At 40.6% G+C, this 21,182-nt stretch overlaps 1 protein-coding gene across 1 annotated transcript in view; it reads right to left on the bottom strand.

Moving 5' to 3' along the window:
* Positions 1-590: 590 nt before the first annotated feature.
* LOC139712762 (coronin-6-like) overlaps positions 591-21,182 on the bottom strand; it is a 71,452-nt gene continuing 50,860 nt past the window's right edge. The window contains exon 8 of the mRNA XM_071624555.1: positions 591-1,102. Coding sequence (XP_071480656.1) covers positions 989-1,102 — 114 coding nt within the window. The 3' untranslated portion in view covers positions 591-988. The remainder of the gene's footprint in view (positions 1,103-21,182) is intronic.

Raw genomic sequence — 21,182 nt, 5'->3', positions numbered from 1 at the left:
ACGGTCTCCTCATTAACTCCTCAAGGACATTTGAGATTGGCTGCTGTGCAACAAAGAGATTTATATGTCTGGCTTTCTTTGCACTTAAATAAGCTATTGTATAAAGTCTGTCATGTTAATTTTCCAAACACAAACTAAAGTAAGATACAAACTGGCTAACAAAGAAACTACCTGCAAGGTGTGGAGTAGTACTCTCGACAAAGTTAAAAAAAGGATAATTACGCATCTTTTTTTTTTGCCTTTTTCCTACATTACATCAGTTGACAACAGTAGCAAATTGATTTGATCAATGGTGACTGTACACTAGTACCGCAACTCCTCAATCTGCAGATAGAGGGCAGTGGCACGATTCCAACCTGCTTTTTCATGCATGGGACTAAGGCACTACACAACTTCATTACAGGTAAGACACAAGTGGGTAGTTTTATGGACAAACGATACCGAGAAATGATTTTATACCATTTGACATGCTGAAATTTAACATTCCACTGCTGATCCAAGACATCAAATTACCCTCACCTTTATCTATGGAGTAAAGTGTTAGAATTTTTGGTGATACTATTAATCTTTTAATATTGTGTCGTCGAAATGATAGTACAATGCATGAAGCGAATAAGATTCTTTAATGTTAAACATGTCTCAGTATAGGAAAGTCTAACCACAAACTAAAATCTGTGACAATAAATTACTCGCACCTAAACCTTTGCCATCAACAGCTTTTATGGTGTTACACCTGCAGTACACAGTACCCAGGAGTTCTACATTTCGACAAAACATTCAAATCAGTTTGTAATAATGTACTAAAATCTTTCAACCTGTCCTTTTGTTTCATCTTTGCTTTCATTTGTGAATAACCAAATATATATATGTACATCCTGTTCCAATACACCAACAAATGATAAAAGAGTAGATATTAGTATACGTTGGAATCTGGGGGATTAAACAGGGTCTCCCAATTACGGCTTTGCGTGATTTTTTTTTTTTTTCTCTAAGGTCTCTCCTGGAGGCTTTCGAGGACAGCGATGCGTTTCTCCTGCTCGGCGACTGTGGCTTTGAGTTTGGCGATCTCGGCGACAAGGTCTTCGATCTGCTGACTCTGGCCCTGCAGCGAAACGACAGGCGGGTGACAGAAAGAGACAGACGGAGAGAGTGAGCGAACGTGACAGACAGACAGACGGACCGAGACAGACAGGCGAGGACGGAGCAACAAAATGGAAAAACAAACAAGCAAACAAACAAATGGGTAAAGAACCAATGAGATGCGAGGAAATACAAAAATATCAAATTTGGAGAAAAAAAAAAGGGGGCGGGGATAGGGAAAAGAGCAGTAGGGCAAGCGAGAGACAGAAGGATGAAAATAGGAAGGCAACGACATCATGTGAGAAAATAAGAATAAATTCATGATGGAGAGGGGAGGAGAGGTAAGGGGCAGAAAGAGAAGTGAACGAAAGTTTTCATTGATGTAAGGTGAGGAAATGAATAAAACTTGTAACAAGGGCGAAGGGAGGAAGGAAAATGAACGTTGGAGGAAAGAAAGAAGGTGAAGAGGAAACAGAAAATAAAAAAAAAAGAAGGAAAAGATTGGTTCTTACAGTGGGTGGTGTCGGGAGAGGGAGTAACGAGAAAGGGGAGGAAAAGTGAGAAATGATAGAAAGAAAAGGGAGAAAGATATGAACACGATATCAACGTGTGAATTGGATATCACAAGGTGTGAAGTACATGTACCAGTAGAGGTGAGGCAACAGCATTAGTAGTGACAGGAGGAACGTAAGAGAAAGCGTCAGAAAGATTGACAAAACGACAAACATCAAGTTGAAAGGGGGCATAAGATGTGCCGTACGAATAAACAGAACGCAGGGGGCGAAAACGACAATCAAAAAATCAGATACGCAAAGGGTGGACATACAGTGGGATATAAGAAAAACAGGGAAAACAGACCAGGCAGGTGATGTTTGGACAGATAAAGAAAGGAGAAAAACAAAAGAATTATTAGTATTTCATACACTACAACTCCTTATTTCGTACGATTCTCAACATGCACCTGGTCAATCAAATTCGGCAAGATGCAGGACAAAGAAAAACAACAACAACAGAATGAAATAAATGAAAGAAAGAAAGAAGTAAAAAAACTACAACCAACATATATACAACTTGTAAGAGATTAATGATACCCTCTTTCATCAACATTTCAGACGGATGCATAGACTGGCGCGATGTCAGACCGGATTCGACACGTGAAATGCAACTGCAATGCATCAAAACTACATGTATTAGTATACAATGTAATAATGTCCCACTGCACCTGTAATTGCTGAATGAAGATAAGGCTCCAATGTGCTGAAATGTCAAATGTTATTTGTCCACATTTCTATCTTCCCCTTTATAGTGGTGCTTCGCCATTGAGTGCCCCCCCCCCAAACACACACACACAAACACACACACACACACACACACACACACTGGGGATTCACTGTTACATAAATATCAATGTGGCCAGTTATATACATATTCAGAAAAAAAAAAAAACTGTTTGATAATTATGCATTTTCTGCCATGCCAGTACATTGGAGTGAGTCTACAATATTGTGCAGGTATAGTATAGAATACATGAAAAATTGCCAATAAACACAGACAAAGCAACATGGCAAAGTTGTCTCATAATATAATTCAGAAGATTATAATCCATCTACTGTAAAAGTGGAAATTTTCGCGCATTTCGCGCAACCCGAAACTGGCGGGAAAATAAAAGCACGCAAATATTTTTGGTTGCCGTATGTTCCAGTAGTTGTCTTCATTCCGCGGAATTAAAAACACGCGAAACTCTTCTAACCCCGCCAAGCGTGAAAAATTTGACGTGCGAAAATATCCACTTTTACAGTATGTGAAGAATCAGGATCATGACCTAGCATTCCAGTTGAAGAATCCTTGAATGGATATTGACATGTTCTCTGAGTCAAACAAGATCAGATCACATCAAATTATGCAGATTCCAACTTTGAAGGACAAAAAAGTTCAGACCACATTCACACTCAAACTATAAGGGCCAGTTCGAGCAGCAGTATGCCATGCTTCTCTAAGAAGATGGATAATCACTATAGTCCCTTCAATGAGCCACAAGCCCCAATTTCATACTGCACTTAAGACCAGTTGTTCTTCATCAGCCAAGTTATAGTTACCATTGACAGTAACAGCACATCTGCAACATGCTGGTTTTAATATGTTGCCATCCTAATTGTAACAGTATATAGAAGAGTCTTCTTTGGTGCTCCAAAGGGCTTTTTGCATTGGCAAATACGCTGCAATACAGTCATACTGTGCTTACAATAAGGTGCTTTCACACTTCAAAGTTCCTGCAATCTGTGCCCTTTAAAGAAAATGTTTAAGCTAAGCAGCCCCAAGAGGGCACTCCTATCTCATGAAGGTTACTGCTGGTTGCAAGACTGCCCTTAGATCTTGAGTCTGAATGGGGTCTTAGAGTGGCAGGGAAATTCTACATGCATTACAATACTATGATACTCATGGAAAAATTAGTGATGCAATGTTCAACGGTTTAATTGTGATCTTCATTACTGCAGAATGTTTTCAATGAAGTAGCTTTTTTTTTTCCTTTTCTCAATCAGAGAACTTTCAAACAGAGCAAAATTTGCATTGATTGTAAGACATGCTAGAGTACAGAAGTGATGTCACAGTGTTTTGTAATAGCTCAATGCTGGTTCCAAACAAAACATCCTTGCACAAAGTTGTATTGTTTTCATTTTCATTCCACTTTCAATTCATTTCACTATTTTAGGCAGTGGGCTGGAATCTGAAATGAGCATTAATTGTTAGCTACATGTGTACTGTTGCATTCACAGATAGATATTCAGTAATCAGACTAGGTGAGGTTGTATGATGAATTGCTAGGGCAACACACTTTAATAGACACTTTATGGTTCAAGCTCAACTTTGACATTAAAAAAAACAAAACACTGAAGATTAGTCCTGACTATGCTCGGGCAGGTGTCTATGGGAGGTGCCTGTTAATATCAAAATCACCCGTCGTCAACAGGTTAATGTCCTGCACAGAGAATAATGGGATGAATAGGTGCAGTTAAGCATTAATAAGCTGTACATTCATCTCAAAATATTTTATATCATTTCGTTCACAGAAACAAACTGCATAGACCTGAGTGTGGCAAAATTTAGTCTTGATGTTAGTCGCCAAAACAATGAGACTACATACTTTTTTTGCGATGGGAGATTTGATGCATATTACTAATTTATCAAAAGAGAAAAATATGTGCTTTACTGGGTATATTTCGTCTGTTGAGAAAGAGAAGGGCTTTAAGTCTTCTCGAACACTATGGGTTTTGTGGTCACTTAACGCCCTTATCATTCTCAACCAACGATTTGTAGCAGCAGTCCACTATACTCCCAGGTGATGCAATAGTCACATTCTATGCAGGTGCTTTCATTGTGAGATTAATCATACATCTACACTGTTTATACGAGGTACAGAGTCGAGAAAAGCTGCGTGACGATTACAATGTGAGAGAATGACGGTGATAAAGAGACAATAGCGCACACCATGATCCACGGGATGATTGCAGGAAATTTTCTCAGCAGGATGGTTCCTCAGAGACTCCAACTCTCCCGTTTTCGACGGGAGATCTCCCGCCGAAAACCCATTTGTGCAAAATCTCCCGTTCTCCCGCTTGAGATTTAATTTCTCCCGCCCTGGCTCTGTGTCTCCCGTTGGAAAGGATTTCTTACTTATTGCTATTGTATGTTGAAAAAAAATAAGCCTTAGATAACTCCAGAGAGCATCTAGAACCCTAGGAATTTCGCGCTTCGCACACATCAACTTGGAGTCTCCCGTTTGCTAGGGGTTTCAGGCGGGAGAATCTCCAGATCAGAATGTGCTTTGGGTTGGAGTCTCTGGTTCCTTGGTCATGGCAACCTTCCTCTAATCTCTGATGATGAAAACAAAAAAACCTGATATAAAGATACTGTGTGGCTATCCATAGATAAGAATAGCGAAGGGTTTTCTTTCCCCTGCAGTTCCTACATGTGTATAATTTCCAAGTAATGACTTTCAGCTTGTAGATAAAAAGGCCTTGCACAGGCAAGAAAAAGTGTAGAGCAATGACTATGAATAAACAGACAGACGTAGAACACTCCGTGCTCATGCAAAAACAGGACAACCCTATGAAACACACGTGACTAGACTTCAACAACAACGCCTCTGGGTTTTAGGGCTTTGGTGCATAAGACCATCCCAGAGTACAGTACACACAGTTCATACCATGCACACAAACAAAACTCGTAACTCACAAACACAGGATTATCGATACGTGTCGGGGGATGCAGAGAATTGATCGAAAAAACGTCAGTAAAATCCATCGTTAGTGGAAACTGCAAATGAGGATTATATCAGAGAAGATAAGCAACACAGCAAGAAAACGACAGAACGGAGACCCGTTTTCATCAAGATGCCTGCAAATGCGGCAAAGTGCAACAATTGCTATTACTATATAACATCAGCTAAAACGCTATTTAAAAGGCTCATTGGTTGTTGCCATAGCAACTGCAATCATTGCACCTTGCTCTGGAATTGCTAAGCTCTTGATGAAAAGGGCCTCAGAGCACAATAGTGCTCCTGGAGGAACGAGCGTGACGAAAGACACGGACGCAGAGACAAGCATGCCCAAGATAGAAGTCAGGACGAAAATGGGACGGCTGCACAAAGACACAGACGGCAAAAAGGGGGGGGGGGGAGGCTTGGGGCAGAAACAAGAAACACGGACAGACAGAGAGAAAGTGAGCAAGAAAGAGAGAGTTAGAGAGGAAGGGATACAAAGTGATTTACTGCTTGAAGTTCCTCCAGCGCCTCGATACACGCTTCGTGCTTGCTGACGGTGCTCCGCAGGTCGCGCACATCTCGCAGGATGTCCGCGATGGGGAGGTTGCTGCCGTTGGTGGGCGTGGCTACCGAGCCTGTCTTTGGGAGGGGCTTGCTCTCGGGTACTGGCGCCGGCGTCTTGTTGACCTTGGCTACGGGAGGGGTGGGTGTTTTGGGCTGTTTGGACGTACATAGAGGTGCAAGAGAGGATACATATTGTATGTGTGGGTGTGTGTAGCATTTTGTTGCCCACTTAATGTGGGGGAGCAGCTTACTTTGATACCACTTCACCAAACTTTGTACAGTGTGCACTGATGTATACTGGTCCTGATGACAGTTTGACGCATCACTGGCCCTTTGTGCTTGACTACAAATGTTTGTTGACAAGTCACCATGACTACGTTGCAATATCTGTAATAAATGGAGTATCTGAGTGAAAAGCAAAAAAGTCACATCCTGTGACATTTCAATGCCATGTAAGAATGTCTTCTCAAGAGAAAAACAGAGTGCTCTATTTGCCTTGCTTTCTGAATTCAAACTATTCTTGCAAAGTGATTTCCAATATGATTTGATGTTTGAGACTACCATAGTGATGTGAAGTGTGCCTAACTCCTGTGCAGGAAAATGAGCTTGCTGCGCACATTCTTTACTATGATTACAATGTATTTCATGAAAAGGCATCGGCCGTTTAACTTCCTCCGAGTCTATCCCATGAGATGATCGGGTGGTCGAAAATACTATTCGCCTCTGCCACACCAGAACACGACATTTGGGGCTTTACAAAAGAATACACAGTTTGGAAATACAACTGTAGGCATAACAGAGGTACAGGGCAGGTGCGAAGATCAAATTGGAGTTTGTAAACACACAAGATACATGTATAATTATTTTCCAAGACAAACCGTGCCCAGCCTACATTTATACTGACAGAAACATGCTTGGCATGACGGGACAGATACGTTACGTGGACCGTCTGCACATTACAGTCTTCTCTGGCCTGTTTGCGCAACTTCTCAACCGAATGGGTGAGAGAAGCTGCGCATGGGAGATCCACGTGGAAACGACAAAGTCGTGCGTAGTCAACAGTAACGACATCCAATCATGTGAAATGGACAGCACACACCTCACAGTATATTAGGGGCATTCCTGTTAATGGTTGACTCTAGTAGAGTCATATCATACCATAAATAAGTGTGTAAAACTCTAAACTTGGCACACGGTGAGAAGAGTACAGATTCGTTAGTTAAATGAGGCTACACACCTGAAGGAAAGTCAGTCTGATTTTTCATCTACATTACAGATACATGTGTATAATGTCGTGTTTCATGCAAAGTTCACATAAACTTCATACATGTAGATTTAACAGCTTTTAGAAATTATCAGGTTATTCAGTTGATAACGATATATGATGTATGAATACACATTGCTGTTGAATTTCACAAAAATCTGTACAGGGATGTACAATGAAGAGCTGTTATGAATGTTTATTCACAAGAAAATGGTCAGTGAGTGAATGAATGAAAGAAACAGATCTAAACAGTGACCTCTCATGATTTGATATGAACAGCTTCACAATCACCAATGACCAAGCTTCCCAGATGAACCTTCCGTGACAGTCTCTATTCACAAGTGCACTCGCAGCCGGTTGATCTACACCTCTGCCATCAGGCGAGAGGGTTATATCCAGCTTTTCTATGAGCCGAGATATAAAATCTCCTCACAACCCAGAAACAGACAATCACAGCTTTCCAAATGCACAATGACCCAACAATCTTTATATTCTTCAGTTTTCATTCATTGTCTCCACAATTATTTTCTTTTCAGCATTTCATTATCTCATCAGTTAAGTGTGGGCACTTCTTGATTACAAACATAAACACTTGTACTTCGTTAATATGTTTAGCCATTTTCTCTCTGATTTTGGAAGGACTCTGCAATGACATGAAATAAAAACACCCAGATATTCATTTATATCGATTTACACTGTTTGATCCATCCCCTCCAGGTAAGAAAGCATGTCTATTACATGTCCTGTAATACAGATTGCTTCTGACTTTAAAAGCCCATTTTCTCACTATGAAGTATCATTAATTTGAAAGTTTAAGGTGAGAACAAAAAATGAAAAAAGATACCCAAGTCAGATAAATCAATAGTCGACAAGGCGACAGGTCACACTTGAAAAAAAAAAACAAAAAAACACACAACAGCAACAACGTTGAGATGAGAGCGATGGGCGGAGTTGCGAAAATGTTGAGGTGGTGACCCAAGTTGTATGGGTGCCAAAGTGAGGGAGGGAGACCACTTTGATGTATCCGTCCCGCCCAGCTGGATGTAATTGTGCCGTTTCCCACTCACATACATTGCCCGCTCACAAACTAAACGCCATGTGAGATGCCATCTTAGTAGAAAAACACGCACATACACACAGACGCACACACTCACGATACCAGGGCTCTATATCTGCACATTCCTCAACGGCATGGGGAATAATTGGGGAGAGTGATTGTTCTTTTTAAAGCAAATAATTCAAGAGGAGGTTTACAAGTAACACCTCAAGTACGCTAGTCAAGGAGGCATTACACTGATCTTTAAAAGATATATATCAAGTGCCAACAGATTGTTTTCTTGAGCTCGCACAGCATTGGAATGTCTTCTGACTTGTGGTATCGTCATGTTATTCCCAAGCACAATAAACTTGCAGTTTAAATATTCTCTTTTTTTACATTTTTCTTCTGGAAACAAAATACCTTGACTCTTACCATGTAACACTAATGCTCCAAAAGACTGAAATCAATCAATTAATCATAGCGACACAATGTACCTTGTGTACATTTCAACTGTCCTTGCCCGCACAGGGTAGGTCTCTTATTTGAACATGAAAACTATGCTGGGCCCTGAAACCTACAGCAGGGACATGAGAAGTGGACAGAGCACATACATGTAGCAACAAGTTCCGGACCAATCTCTACAGACCTGCAACACACTACACATGCAGACAAACAGTCAGATAGACAGATAGACAGATAGACAGACAGACAGACAGAAAAGACAGTGGACAGTTAATGCCAGCAATATACTAGTACATTGTATGTTATGTACTTCGGTGAGAGAGTATGGATATACACAGGTGTATCGATTACACACATTCCGTGATGAGATAACCATGGTGGAAGTGACGGGATGATCAACCACTAGTCTATACATCTATGGCTACATCCAAGACAGGCCAAATCCGGCTGGCTAAACACGCAAACATGAGCAACGCATGCGAAGAAGAACTGTCGCAGGGACAAAGAGAAAGAAGGGAAGAACATACAGAAATGGGAGGCTTGGTCTCGGCCGCCTCTTTCTTCTCCGACCCCAGCTTCGACTCCTTCTTTGGCTCCAAGACCTCCTTTGGCTCCTGCTTTTGTTCCTGTTTCTGCTCCTTTACTTGCTCCACCTTAGGCTTGGGAGGTTCCGGCTTCGGCTCTGGCTTGGGTTCGGGTTCTGGTTCCGGTGCTGGTTCTGGGTCAGACTTTTTTCCTTCTGGCTTGTCCTTGGTCTTTTGTGTATTCATTGTTTTGTGTGCGTGGAATTTTTTTTTTTTTTTAAAGTTGTTTTTATTTTCAAAAACAAAATCAAAGGCATTGTGAGGATCAGTTGAGTGCACATCAGAAAGTATACATGTAGCAAATATAAACAGAGCAAGCAGAAATCTAGACAAACTGTGCAGAAACAGTAAGAGGTAGAAATTAAACATAGAATCAACACTGATTTCACTCAAAAAAGCAGCTATTAGCAAAAAGGCTTCTTAAAAAATGATTAAAAAAAACGACAACAAAAAACATAAGGCCAAGTGTCTGTGGCCAGAGGTGTAGCAAGCACCATAGATCACTTCTGGTACTAGACTCTCAGCCATTTGCTGGTTTGGTCCTTCCTTTACACTGGCCATGGGGATCTCAGCATGGAACAGGCCTATGCCCTGCCAGGAATAGCCACCAAAATATCTAAAGATATTTTGCCTTTTGTCTTTTGTTTCATTGCTTTTATCTCCTTTGTGTGTGAATTTCGTGTCAGACTATATTGTATGAAACAAACAGAAAAAGAACAGAACGCGACAGTGCAAAAAGCTGTTCCTAGTGATCTTAAAGACTCTGTGAACTATGCATGAGAATAAAGAGATCTGTTTTTTGTAAATGCCACTGCATTTAATACATAGCACCTCATCTGTTCACATAAAAAAAATAAAACTTTTCTTCCTCTGTAGCAGGCCTACAATACAGTGTGTCTGTATGTTAAGTGCCTCTTGAACTCGAGCATCCCGTTGCACCTCGAAACTGAGAGTTGCCTCATTCCAAGAACAATCCCCAACCACTGGGTGAACAAATCTGAAGAAGTTGCACAGCCGTCTGAAGGGCTTGACTTTCACCTGACCTTCATGCTGCATACCTTTGCTCTCTTTTTATAATCCAAACTTACATTGGCTAATGGTGTATTAGCATGAGCCATCCAAATTCTTAAACTTGTATTGTATGTTTAATAGCAAATTCAGAATTGATGGTGTGCAATTATACTGCCAGCAGCAAAGTTTTTGTAGAAGGCGATCAATGTTTTAGAAAAGAAAAAAACGTCATTTAAAAGAAAACCACTGTAAAGGCCAAAAAAAAAAAAAAATGTTGTATTGGCGTAACATGAGATTTTCAAATAGGGTCGGGCGGGCAGATTTTTTTTTTTTTTGCTATCTGCATTTTACGTGTAAAACTCATATTTAACAAAACCCCATTCGATAGAGAGGGTCTGTTGCATCCAAAGTTTGTTATATCACCGGTTTAAAAGCCGTCACGACATACCGGTCGGAATACGAACGAACAAATTCCTGGGCTAAATCACCCAGCGCCACAGACAAATCGATTCTCCGAATAATATTAAATAAAATCTTCGAACCGGACTTGCCGGTCGCCGACACGCTGTACTGCGCGGACATTTTCCGACACCAGCTGTTGTTGTTGTTGTTTTTGATAATTCGCAAACCCGTATCGCGTCTTCTCTCGTTAAAAATGTGTATTTCCTTTTTTTTTTTTTGTTGAAAAGTTCAGGGTCTGGGGTTTTTTTAGGGCCGGGCGGGTTACGCCAATACGACAATTTTTTTTTTTTTTTTTTTTTTTTGGGGGGGGGGGGGCCTAATGACGGAGTATTATGAACACAAATGTGCAAATTCACACATTCATGCTTTTTCCTTTCTAACCTTTGCCTCTTTTCATAGCTCAGATATACAATGTATATACTAGATAGTATGCAGTTTGAGGAATCAACTGGCCCGGTGTCGTGAGCACGAGGACTCGGGTAATTTCCGAATCTTGAAGGAAATGGGAGAGGTGAAATATTTCATATCTGAGATGTACATACATGTATGTATGTGGATGTACATACTACAGTATGTCATGAGTCATGGACTTTATTAACCTTCTCATTCTCACAGACAAAGCAAACATGTACACTTGTACACGAGTAATGACCATTTCATATCTGTAGTCCCGTAAAGGTTAAAGAAGGTGGATGTATTCCGTGGCCAGTGATACGCCTGATAGTTGCAATGTGTGAATTTGCCTATTTTTGTATTTTGCCCATTCAGTAAATCAGGCTGGACATAGGCTGCAGGTGCTAAGAATGTACATTTGTATATCCATCAAAACACGACTTCAGGACTAGGTTTAGGGTTAGGCTTATTTTTACGGTCTTATAAGATTTCTGTCATAGTGTTAGGGGTTTAGATTTAGTTTAAGGTTTTGGTGACGGGGTATGCAACTTGCAGAACAGTTATTTTGTATATGGCGACGACAATGTTCCAAACTAATAATGGCACTTCTAGTTGCCCGATTTGGTTATAATTTTGGTGAATAATCTGTGACATGTTACTCTACATTGTAGCAAAATCTAACGACAATCAATAGCACGAAAGGGCAGAACATGACTAGGATATGAAAGTGCATTTGTGTCAGACCTCCCCTCCCCCCCCCCAAAAAAAAAATAACTGCAGCAACAACACAATATGAGGAGAAAGCCGCAAGATCGATTAGGCGCCATAAATATTTGTCTTCTGGAGCCGTGTTCCAGTAGGCTGCATTCGGTGGCATGCAACAGTCTTGTCTGGTGTCACCAAAAAAACGCTTAGACAGAGATGATATGAAAAATATATCGGCACTGCTGTGAAACAGATAGGCCAGGCAAACCTGCAATAGACTGTTTGGTAGGCCTTACCGTGCAATTCCTATCCACTGATAGGGAAAGAAAAATCATAGATATTAGAGTCATGGGTTTCAATCAACAACATGAGCATTGCCATACTTTTTTTCCCCTTTCATCTAAATCATGCCATGGGCAAAGACAGCAAATGAAAAAAAATTATAATAATTTTGAATGAATAGAAAACTAGATATATCGCTACGGCGACTGATATGCCTCCGCCATAATGCATGGTTCTCCTAGTTAGGTCTATAGTACAATGTCTTGACAATGTGTGATGACAGTTTCACACAATTGGCAAAATATTAAAATGACAGGTTTGCCACAAATGTGCTGAATGTTCACTTTCCCAGAACTAGGTTCAATTGGATGAATGATTAAAATGTCAGAGTGCAGGTATTTGGGGAACTGATGATTTTTACTTGACTTTTGACCCTTTTATAAGTTTATGCATTTAGTAATTTTCAAGGTATTGAGAAAAAGTATAATTTCAGTATCAAATGGGAAAATAGCATTATCTAAACCTGGCCTTTGACCTTTGACCTCACAGTTCCAAAGAGAATCACTGTTAGGTTGAACATGCATAAATATGTAAGTTTCATGATGATACCTTGAGTTGCTTTTGAGATGTGGAGGAAAAAGTGCAATTCAGCACTTTCACTTGACCTTTGACCTTTTGACCTTTGACCTTTTGGCAAGAAACTTCCCACAGAATATATATCGGGTAAGATATGCATACATCAAGTTAAAAAAAAAAAAAACCTTCAGGCATTGCATAAATATAAGGAAAGTAGTGATATTTTGAGGAGTTGACCTTGACCTTTGACCCCCTGACCTTTGAACCATGACCCCCAACTTCCCTACATAATCACTGCCCATTGGAACAAGCATATAAGTTCCATGAAGATACCTTGAACCATTCGCGAGATATGGAGAAAAACATGAATTTTCAACCTTTTTTTTCACAAAATAACCTGTGACCTTTGACCTTTGACCTTGTGATGCTAAAATCCAAACAAAGTATTATCCCCCCAGGATATACCCTCATACCAAGTTTGATGTAAAACTACCACATGGTTCTTGAGATGTCGACAAAAACAAAACGGGACGGACATACGTACGGACGGACGACCCGAAAACATAATGCCTCTGGCCACTTCGTTGGCAGAGGCATAAAAATAAATTACAGATCAATCAGAGAAGGGATTTGCAATGTTTTGCCTTCATTTATGTCTTGGGTTTTGCTTGGCAATAAGACGAGTGCCGAGATGATGTGAATGCATTGAATGAAACAGCAGAGGGGATGACAGTCTCTAAATGACGCCCACTGCCAGAGCTCTGCACAGGCTCTCACCTACTGCATCTTATTGTAACTGTAATGGGACCAAATCAGGGCCAAATGAAGGGGATTTTTGAATTTGGTAGGGAGGGAAGTTATAATAAGGATGACTTCTTTACAATGGGAGAGTATGTACATGCACAAACTAAGGCGCACCTGGTAAACTAGGGACGGCGAGCGACGCGGTGCGACGCTTCTGTAAATTTCTTTCAATTTCCGACGTCAAAGGACACCCAGCGACGGTTAGCGACGGCGTACAATCACTAGTTTAGACTGCGTGTCGGCGGGCGCCGCCGAGCGTCGCAAAGCGTCGGCTAACTCCCAAGTATACTTGTGAAAGACGAGCCCTCACAAATGGACCGTTGCATGTACGAAAAGGAGCTTACCTGGTGGCCGTCTCGCTGCGTCCGCGAAATAAGCTCCTTCCCTCTACCCTCCCGATGCGTCCCGATGCGTCTCGAGGCGTCCCTCGTTGAATGACGACTATTGTTTCGTAATGAATAGAAAACTAAAGTGCTACTACTAGTGCTAAGCGGAGAAGCCATCGGCAATCCAGGATTTGGGGCCAAGCACTGTTTTGACATGAAAATTACACTTACTGATACATGTGCAAAATAATTAATGTATTTTAGGTTACAGAAGTGAATTGTGACATGATTCAACTCCTCAGCAATGCAATTGCGAACCAAATTCGGCAATTAGTATTAAGGAGGAAATGCCATAAATATACTATTGCTTGATGCTTAAAAAATCGCGAGTTTACCGTTAAATTAGCGCTACTCGCTCGCTAATCATACGAATCCGATACGCGTGCGTGTACGTAGTCCAGCGTCCGAGTATACTTGGGCACACAATCTGCGCCCTGGGCTTGAGATGAAATTTTATGAAGCACAGCTGTGACTTGTGAGAGCTAAAACATCAAATGCAAGTCCCCGCACCGTACGTAAATTTTCATTTAAACGCAAGGAAGTTCATTGCTAAAAGGAAGCGTGATTCCGTAGGCAAATATCGAACGCAACCTTCACTAATCAAATGGAATAGAAAGTGCTACATATTACTAGCAGATGAAGCGGAGAAGCCACAGTGTTTGGGGCTACGCACTGTTTTGACCTGAAAATTACACTTACTGATTTTCTAGGTTACAGAAATGAATTCTAACATGATTCAGCTCCTCAGCAGTGCAGTTTCGAACCAAATTCGGCATTAAGTATGAAGGTAGAATTGCTGCCCGATGCTTACAAAAATCGCGAATTTACCGTTTCGCGCTACTCGTTCGCTACAACTCCCGATATCGTTCCGAAAATCCCCGATACGCATAAAGTATTACTGTATGTGTTACTAAGTATACTTATAGCGTGTGGTATAGTGCACATAATCTAAGCACTGAAGCTTGGGAAATTTAAGTAGTTGTGAGAGGTAAAGGCAAAGCATCAACACATGCAAGTTCCCGCCCGAGAGCGACAAGCAAGTTCATTGCTAAGCGGACGCTCGATTTCGTAGGGAAAATATCGAACGCAACCTTGACTAATCCAATGCCAATTTGCGTTTGTTTCTAATTCAACGCAAAGTTTCAGGCAAAACTGTATTACTTATTTGCAGTTGCAAGTCAAATCTCTCACAGGGCCAGCGAGCCCTGGTCCCAACAACTTTTGTTACTGTCATTTTAAGGCACGACGGACATCCACTCGTTGGTATTCCAGAATGCGTTCGGAATACACCTTGTACCTTTTATCTCAGTGGCATGCACTCGAGAATGCGCGCATTCTATACTCAGTACCCATTCCGGCCGTCGCCTGGGAATGCTCAGCTTACAACAGGGCCTAGAAATAAGCCGGGCATTCCGGAATGAAACTGAGAATGCATCAACAATGAGGGTGACTTTGTCTAATCTCTCTATTGTCTGATAAAACCTAACGGTAACACTACCAACAGGATTAATTTGCCAGGGTTCACAGCCTTTGTCTTCTAGAACGCATTCGATCAGCCCCACGCTTTCACCAATGAGGTGCATTAAGTATACGTACAGCCGCTAAGTACTAGCTCACCGTTTTGCTTCCTTCGCTAGCTCTCAACGATCGAACATGTATATGTGGCTGGATTTCTAGCTGGCCTGGTACTAGTATTGCGAAGGTACCAAGGTAGTCTTTATACAGGCATGCTAGATTTCGAATTTTCTATCAAAGGACATTTAATTCAGTTTTCGCCTAGAAGGAATAAATCAATCCTTTTGCATGGCTACGTGAACATTTATGATACCAGGGAGGTGAGGTCTGTTCGCTATATGCTTTTTTTTTAGGCGAAAAGAAAGACAAAACAGTGTCATATGACGTTTACAGGAACTCAAAAGGGGCTTTTACTCAAGACTAGTGCTAGAGACATGTCCCTAGCTCACTCCCACTCCCAGGCCAGACTGTCTAATTGATATCTACACGTGGTTTACAACACGGGTGGGGTGTGAAGGAATGCATACGCGCATTCCTTTGCTGGCAGGCAACACTAACTTATTGATTGATCCACTCTGCTTTCATGGAAATTTCCACAAGCTTGGCCTGGCTGGGGCATAGGTATCATTCCCATTTATTCAGCTAGCACATGTTCCTTTGTTTTGTTTTAGTTTTAGTTTTGTTTTGTTTTTGTTTTTGTATTGTACCGAACTTCTTCTTTGTCGGGTGGGCTGGGGAGAGGAAAGATCAAAGTGAGCTGAGAGGGAATGAGACAGGGAGAGGGGAATCAAAAGGAGGAATCGTCTGCTGAGCATGTTGTCTCCTATACTTTTTTACAGTTCCATTATTATTGTCATCAAATGCCGATCATGTGAAATTAACCGGATTTGGATCAAACAGAATTGAACTGATATGAATAATAATATGAAAATCAGTGCTGTTGCTACAATACAAACGCATTCTACGTCACTACGAATGATTACAAGTTACTTATCTTATACTGCAGGACCTATAATGCATTACAAAGCGTTTTTAAAGTGACAGGGCTGTTATGAAATTACAGACCAGCGTGGCTAACGAGCTACCCTCACAGCCATGAAGCAAACGGGCAAATTACAGATAGGAAAATTATTCGACATGTATTCTAGCATGTTCCGGAGCTGCATGTTATTGCTATTTACTTTCGAACGTAAAAGCAAACATGTGACATTTATTTTATCATCGTACGGAGTTGAATATTTTAATTTCCGAAAATTAAAGGAAATATTCCACATTTATTTTAGCATCTTCCGGGGCCGAATGTTATTGCTATTTACTTTCGAACATAAAAGCAGACATCCGGCATTTATTTTACCATCGTCCGGAGTGGAATATCATTATTATTCATTTCCCAACGTCAAAGCAAACGTGCGATATTTATTTCAGCATCTTCCACAGCCGAATGATATCCTTATTCATTTCCCAACGCAAAATCAAATACTCGACATTAATTTTAGCACCGTACGGAGCTGAATCTTACCGTTATTCATTTCCAAAAGTATAAGAAAACATCCGACATTCATTTTAGTATCATACAAAGTCAAATATTACCGTTATTCATATCCCAAAATTAAAAACAAATATCCGACATCTATTTTAGCATCTTTCGGCGGTAAATGTTATTGCTACAGATTCGAACATAAAAGCAAACATCAGACATTTATATCATCGTCGTACGGAGTTGAATTTTATTGTTATTCATTTCCGAACGTCAAAGGGATCATTCGACATTTATTTTAGCATCTTCCGGAGCTGACTGTTATTGCTATTTACTTTCGAACGTAAAAGCAAACATGCGACATTTATTTCAGCATCTACAAGAGCCGAATGTTATCTTTATTCATTTCCGAACGCAAAATCAGATATCTGACATAAATTTTAGCACCTTAGGAAGCTAAATCTTACTGTAGTCATTTCCAAAAGTATAAGCAAACACCCGATATTAATTTTAGTATCATAAAGTCGAATATTACCGTTATTCATTTCTCGAAAATAAAAACAAATATCCGACATTTATTTTAGCATCTTATGGAGTCGATTGTTAGCGCTGTTCATTTCCAAAAGTATAAAGGCAAACATCCGACTTTTCTTGTTGGCCCGATCGGTCCACCAAAATCTTCATATATGAAATTTTGGTGCCCGACGTGCGTTTTTTGATGGCCCCGGGCCACCGCTAGTTTCGAGACCTGACGGTATACCTGGTAGGTACCTCCTAGCAACAGGGTTGGCGTCTCAATCTGGCAAGAAAAAATACGAATGTATATCGAACTGCGGTACGAAACGCAACTTAAGGCGACGAGTATTATATCGTAAAAAAACAAACTAACCAACATACCAGTACAGAAAATCGAACAAAAACAAAATCTCTGTGTTAGAAATCAGTTTCCAGACACACTTTTACTCATTTTTTTTTTTCACACTGAAACACAACGTGTATAATGGCGCGACTTTTCTTTCTCACAACGCAACAGGGCGGCGTGTGATGTTCTTTTGAAGGTCAAAGACGATAGTATTATAGAGGTGCACGAGGCCGCTATCATTCTTCGTGAATGAATGGTTTCAGTAACGCGTCTGCATTCTCGGACGCATTCCGGACGCCTTGAATAGAGGATTTTATAATCCCCATTCTCGGAATACGACGGAATGCCTCTATTCACAAGGCTGAGGGGAGGAACAATAGGGCATTCTCAGTGCAGGCAGAATGCGTGGACCGGGAATAAAGTAGAGAATGCCTGCATGCCGGACGCATTCTGGATGTCCGTCGCCACAGCATACAATTCATCACATTTTATTTTGCTTTCTGCTTGAATGTGCGTCATCATGTATTGCGTCCCGAGGAGTCCCTCTCTCAATGGCGACTGCTGTTTTTTAATGAATAGAAAGCGCTACACTGTACTGGCAAACAAAGAAGAGTAGATTAATCATTATCTTACAATGTCTTAATGAAGCGTAAAGTTACTCTAAACACTACGGATTTGGAAGTAAAACGTGATTCGTTTTCTTCTCTTAAATGCGTTCTTTGAGACCTTCAGCAAATTGTGATAGTCCCTTACGTGCTACTAAGTAGGTTATAGCTCGTTATTCCGAAGGTTCGTTATTCCGAATTTCATTTTCGATTAACGAATCTCCGGAATAACGCCACGTTCGGATTAACGAACCTCTAGATATAGGGAATTTGCGTATTTCGGATCAACGAACCTTCGGAATAACGAACCTTCAGAATAGCGAACCTTCTGAATTTTGAATTGATTTGATTTGATTTATTTCATTCTCATTTTCATTTTTTTCTTTCATTCCACAAAACATAACACAAAGTAAATCACAAATTCAATCATAAGCATAATATACATTACAAAGTATAACAATCTATGGTAATCAACAAACTTGCAAAGATATGCACACATACTGGAATTACAAAGTTATGTTTGAAGGATTAAAAAAAAATGAGAACTGAGGGGTCCACTAAAAAGCATTGCTTGTAGATTGTGGACCACTCTAAAATATCTTTAAAAATACTTATTATAATTACAAGTACATGTACATAATACAGAAAATGAGACAAAATGAAACAAAGAACAGAGGCACAACAACATGACATGACTAAACTGAGGGGATACGATTGAAAGGAATACCCTTAGCAAAAACACATTTAAGGGAAGAAGGGAAAGAAAGAGATAAAGAGAGTGCCTACACGCTGGACAGAGAAACGGAAAAGGGGATTGTGGAAGTATTTCGGACAGCTGGTGACTGCACGCAGCTGTGGAAAAGTTAAGGATATAAGGGGGATGGGGGGGGGGGGGGGTCGACCGCATACAATCCGTTCGTGTTTTTCCCCTTATTTTTTTCGTTTGCTGGTAATGAACATTTAGTTTTAACTTAACGAAGGTGAGGTGTATGTATTTTTCCCATCATTCATGGGAAGAGAAGAAGAGTGAAAGAGGGAGAAATGAAATCAGACGGAGGACAAGTAGCTCAACAAGCTGTCTTTTACACCAGCATCAGTAATATCATTACCATCACTCAGATCATTTGGCCCATTTCGTATCAAAATTAAGGAACACGACCACCATCATCACTCGAGATAACACCTAAGCAAACTAATCACAAAGTACCAACAACCTCTCAGACAACAACACAAACACTACAAAATATCACGCAGCACACCGAAGAGGCTGGGATCGAACTTCCTTCGAAATATGCAGTACTACAGCAAATTGGAGAAATCGCCGTTACGAAAATGCATGTGCAGTAACCGAGACGGGTGCTGTTCGTTATTCCGAAGGTTCGCTATTCCGAAGGTTCGTTATTCCGAAGGGTCGTTAATCAGACGCAAACACGCAAATTCCCTATACCTAGAGGTTCGTTAATCCGAAAATGAAAAAGGTTCGTTAATCCGAAAGTTTGTGGCGTTATTCCGAAGGTTCGTTACTCCGAAGATTGGTTAATCCGAATCTGAATTTCGGAACAATGAACCTTCGGAATAACGAATCTTAGGAATAAAGAGCCTTCGGAATAACGAACCTTCGGAATAACGAGCTGTAACCAGAGAGACACCTGAAAGAATTTTTACATACCGGTACTTCGAAACAAAGGGAACGAATAAAGTGACATTAAACGAAAGAAATCGTACCAAACGAGGTATGAGAAACAGCGGAAATAAAACAATAAGTAAAGGCCCTCGCCGAAGTTTGCAGCACCGAACACCACGCGAAAATTATACAAAGTCAACACGTGGCAACTCGCTATGACGAGATCTTGAGACAGACATATTTTGTTCTTTGTAATCTTTATCAGTACACAATAAACAATACAAAACAGAAAATGAATTCGTTGGACAGGAGAAATTAGTTTGTTATATCGGGTATTATTTTGTTACATCAGGATCTCCTATGCCTAATCGAGTTTCCACGTTACACTGGAAACAAAGTTCGAACGCTTTTCACATGCACAAAATACATGCATGAACAATTATCGCAGGAGCAAATGTGTCATCATCCAGTTCATTCCCAAAAATGATTTTTTTTTTTTTCAGTCACAAAATTGTCCCGAAACGGGAGAGTGCCACAGAACTTCTTATAGAGTTCTGTGGAGAGTGCCCGTCACCTTCTTCTGAGGGAATTGCTAGTAAGCCTGACCAGACGCAGTGCAATTCTATGCAGCGACAAGGGCTGGGTAGTTAGTGAATGAGTTGCCTCCTAATCCGTCTTTTGTTCGCACGAGGCGTGGCGTGGACATTCTGTTTTGAAATCGGCAAGCCGTAATTGTCTCTGATCAAAGTTACTCTGTACAATGTACTTGAAAGTCTGTGGTGTAGGCGGTCACTGAGACACCTTCCTTGCAAGACACAGTACGATGCGTGAAAAAAAAAGACAGATTAGTGCTTGTTCATTAATTTTCTATGCCACCACGCCAATGTGCTGAATACGCATTGTATCACGTTATGTGCACCATCTTGTTGATGAACCCTATGAATTTGTTTATCAAATCGTTGCTGACCGTAAAAGAGAGGTGGAAATTATAAGTCACGAACTGCCAGCCGCATGACAGAAATGTACCAAGCAAGCAAACAAGCAAGCACCAGTGAATGCCGTTTACAAACTCAAAAACTTGAACTGTTAATAGCAAAATCGACTGAAATCGTGTTTAGACTAAGTAAGAAGCTATCGGGCCTACTCGTACATTAATATTGCAGAGATCAGTTACATGATTTCTAACAGAAAGAAAACTCGCCTTTTAAAATGCAAGGTAAAACTCG

Source organism: Diadema antillarum, unplaced genomic scaffold (assembly GCF_040938485.1).
Source record: "Diadema antillarum isolate AM-2024a unplaced genomic scaffold, OU_Dant_1.0 seq00001851_RagTag, whole genome shotgun sequence".
Classification (NCBI taxonomy): domain Eukaryota; kingdom Metazoa; phylum Echinodermata; class Echinoidea; order Diadematoida; family Diadematidae; genus Diadema; species Diadema antillarum.
This window is presented reverse-complemented; position numbering and strand designations above follow the sequence as displayed.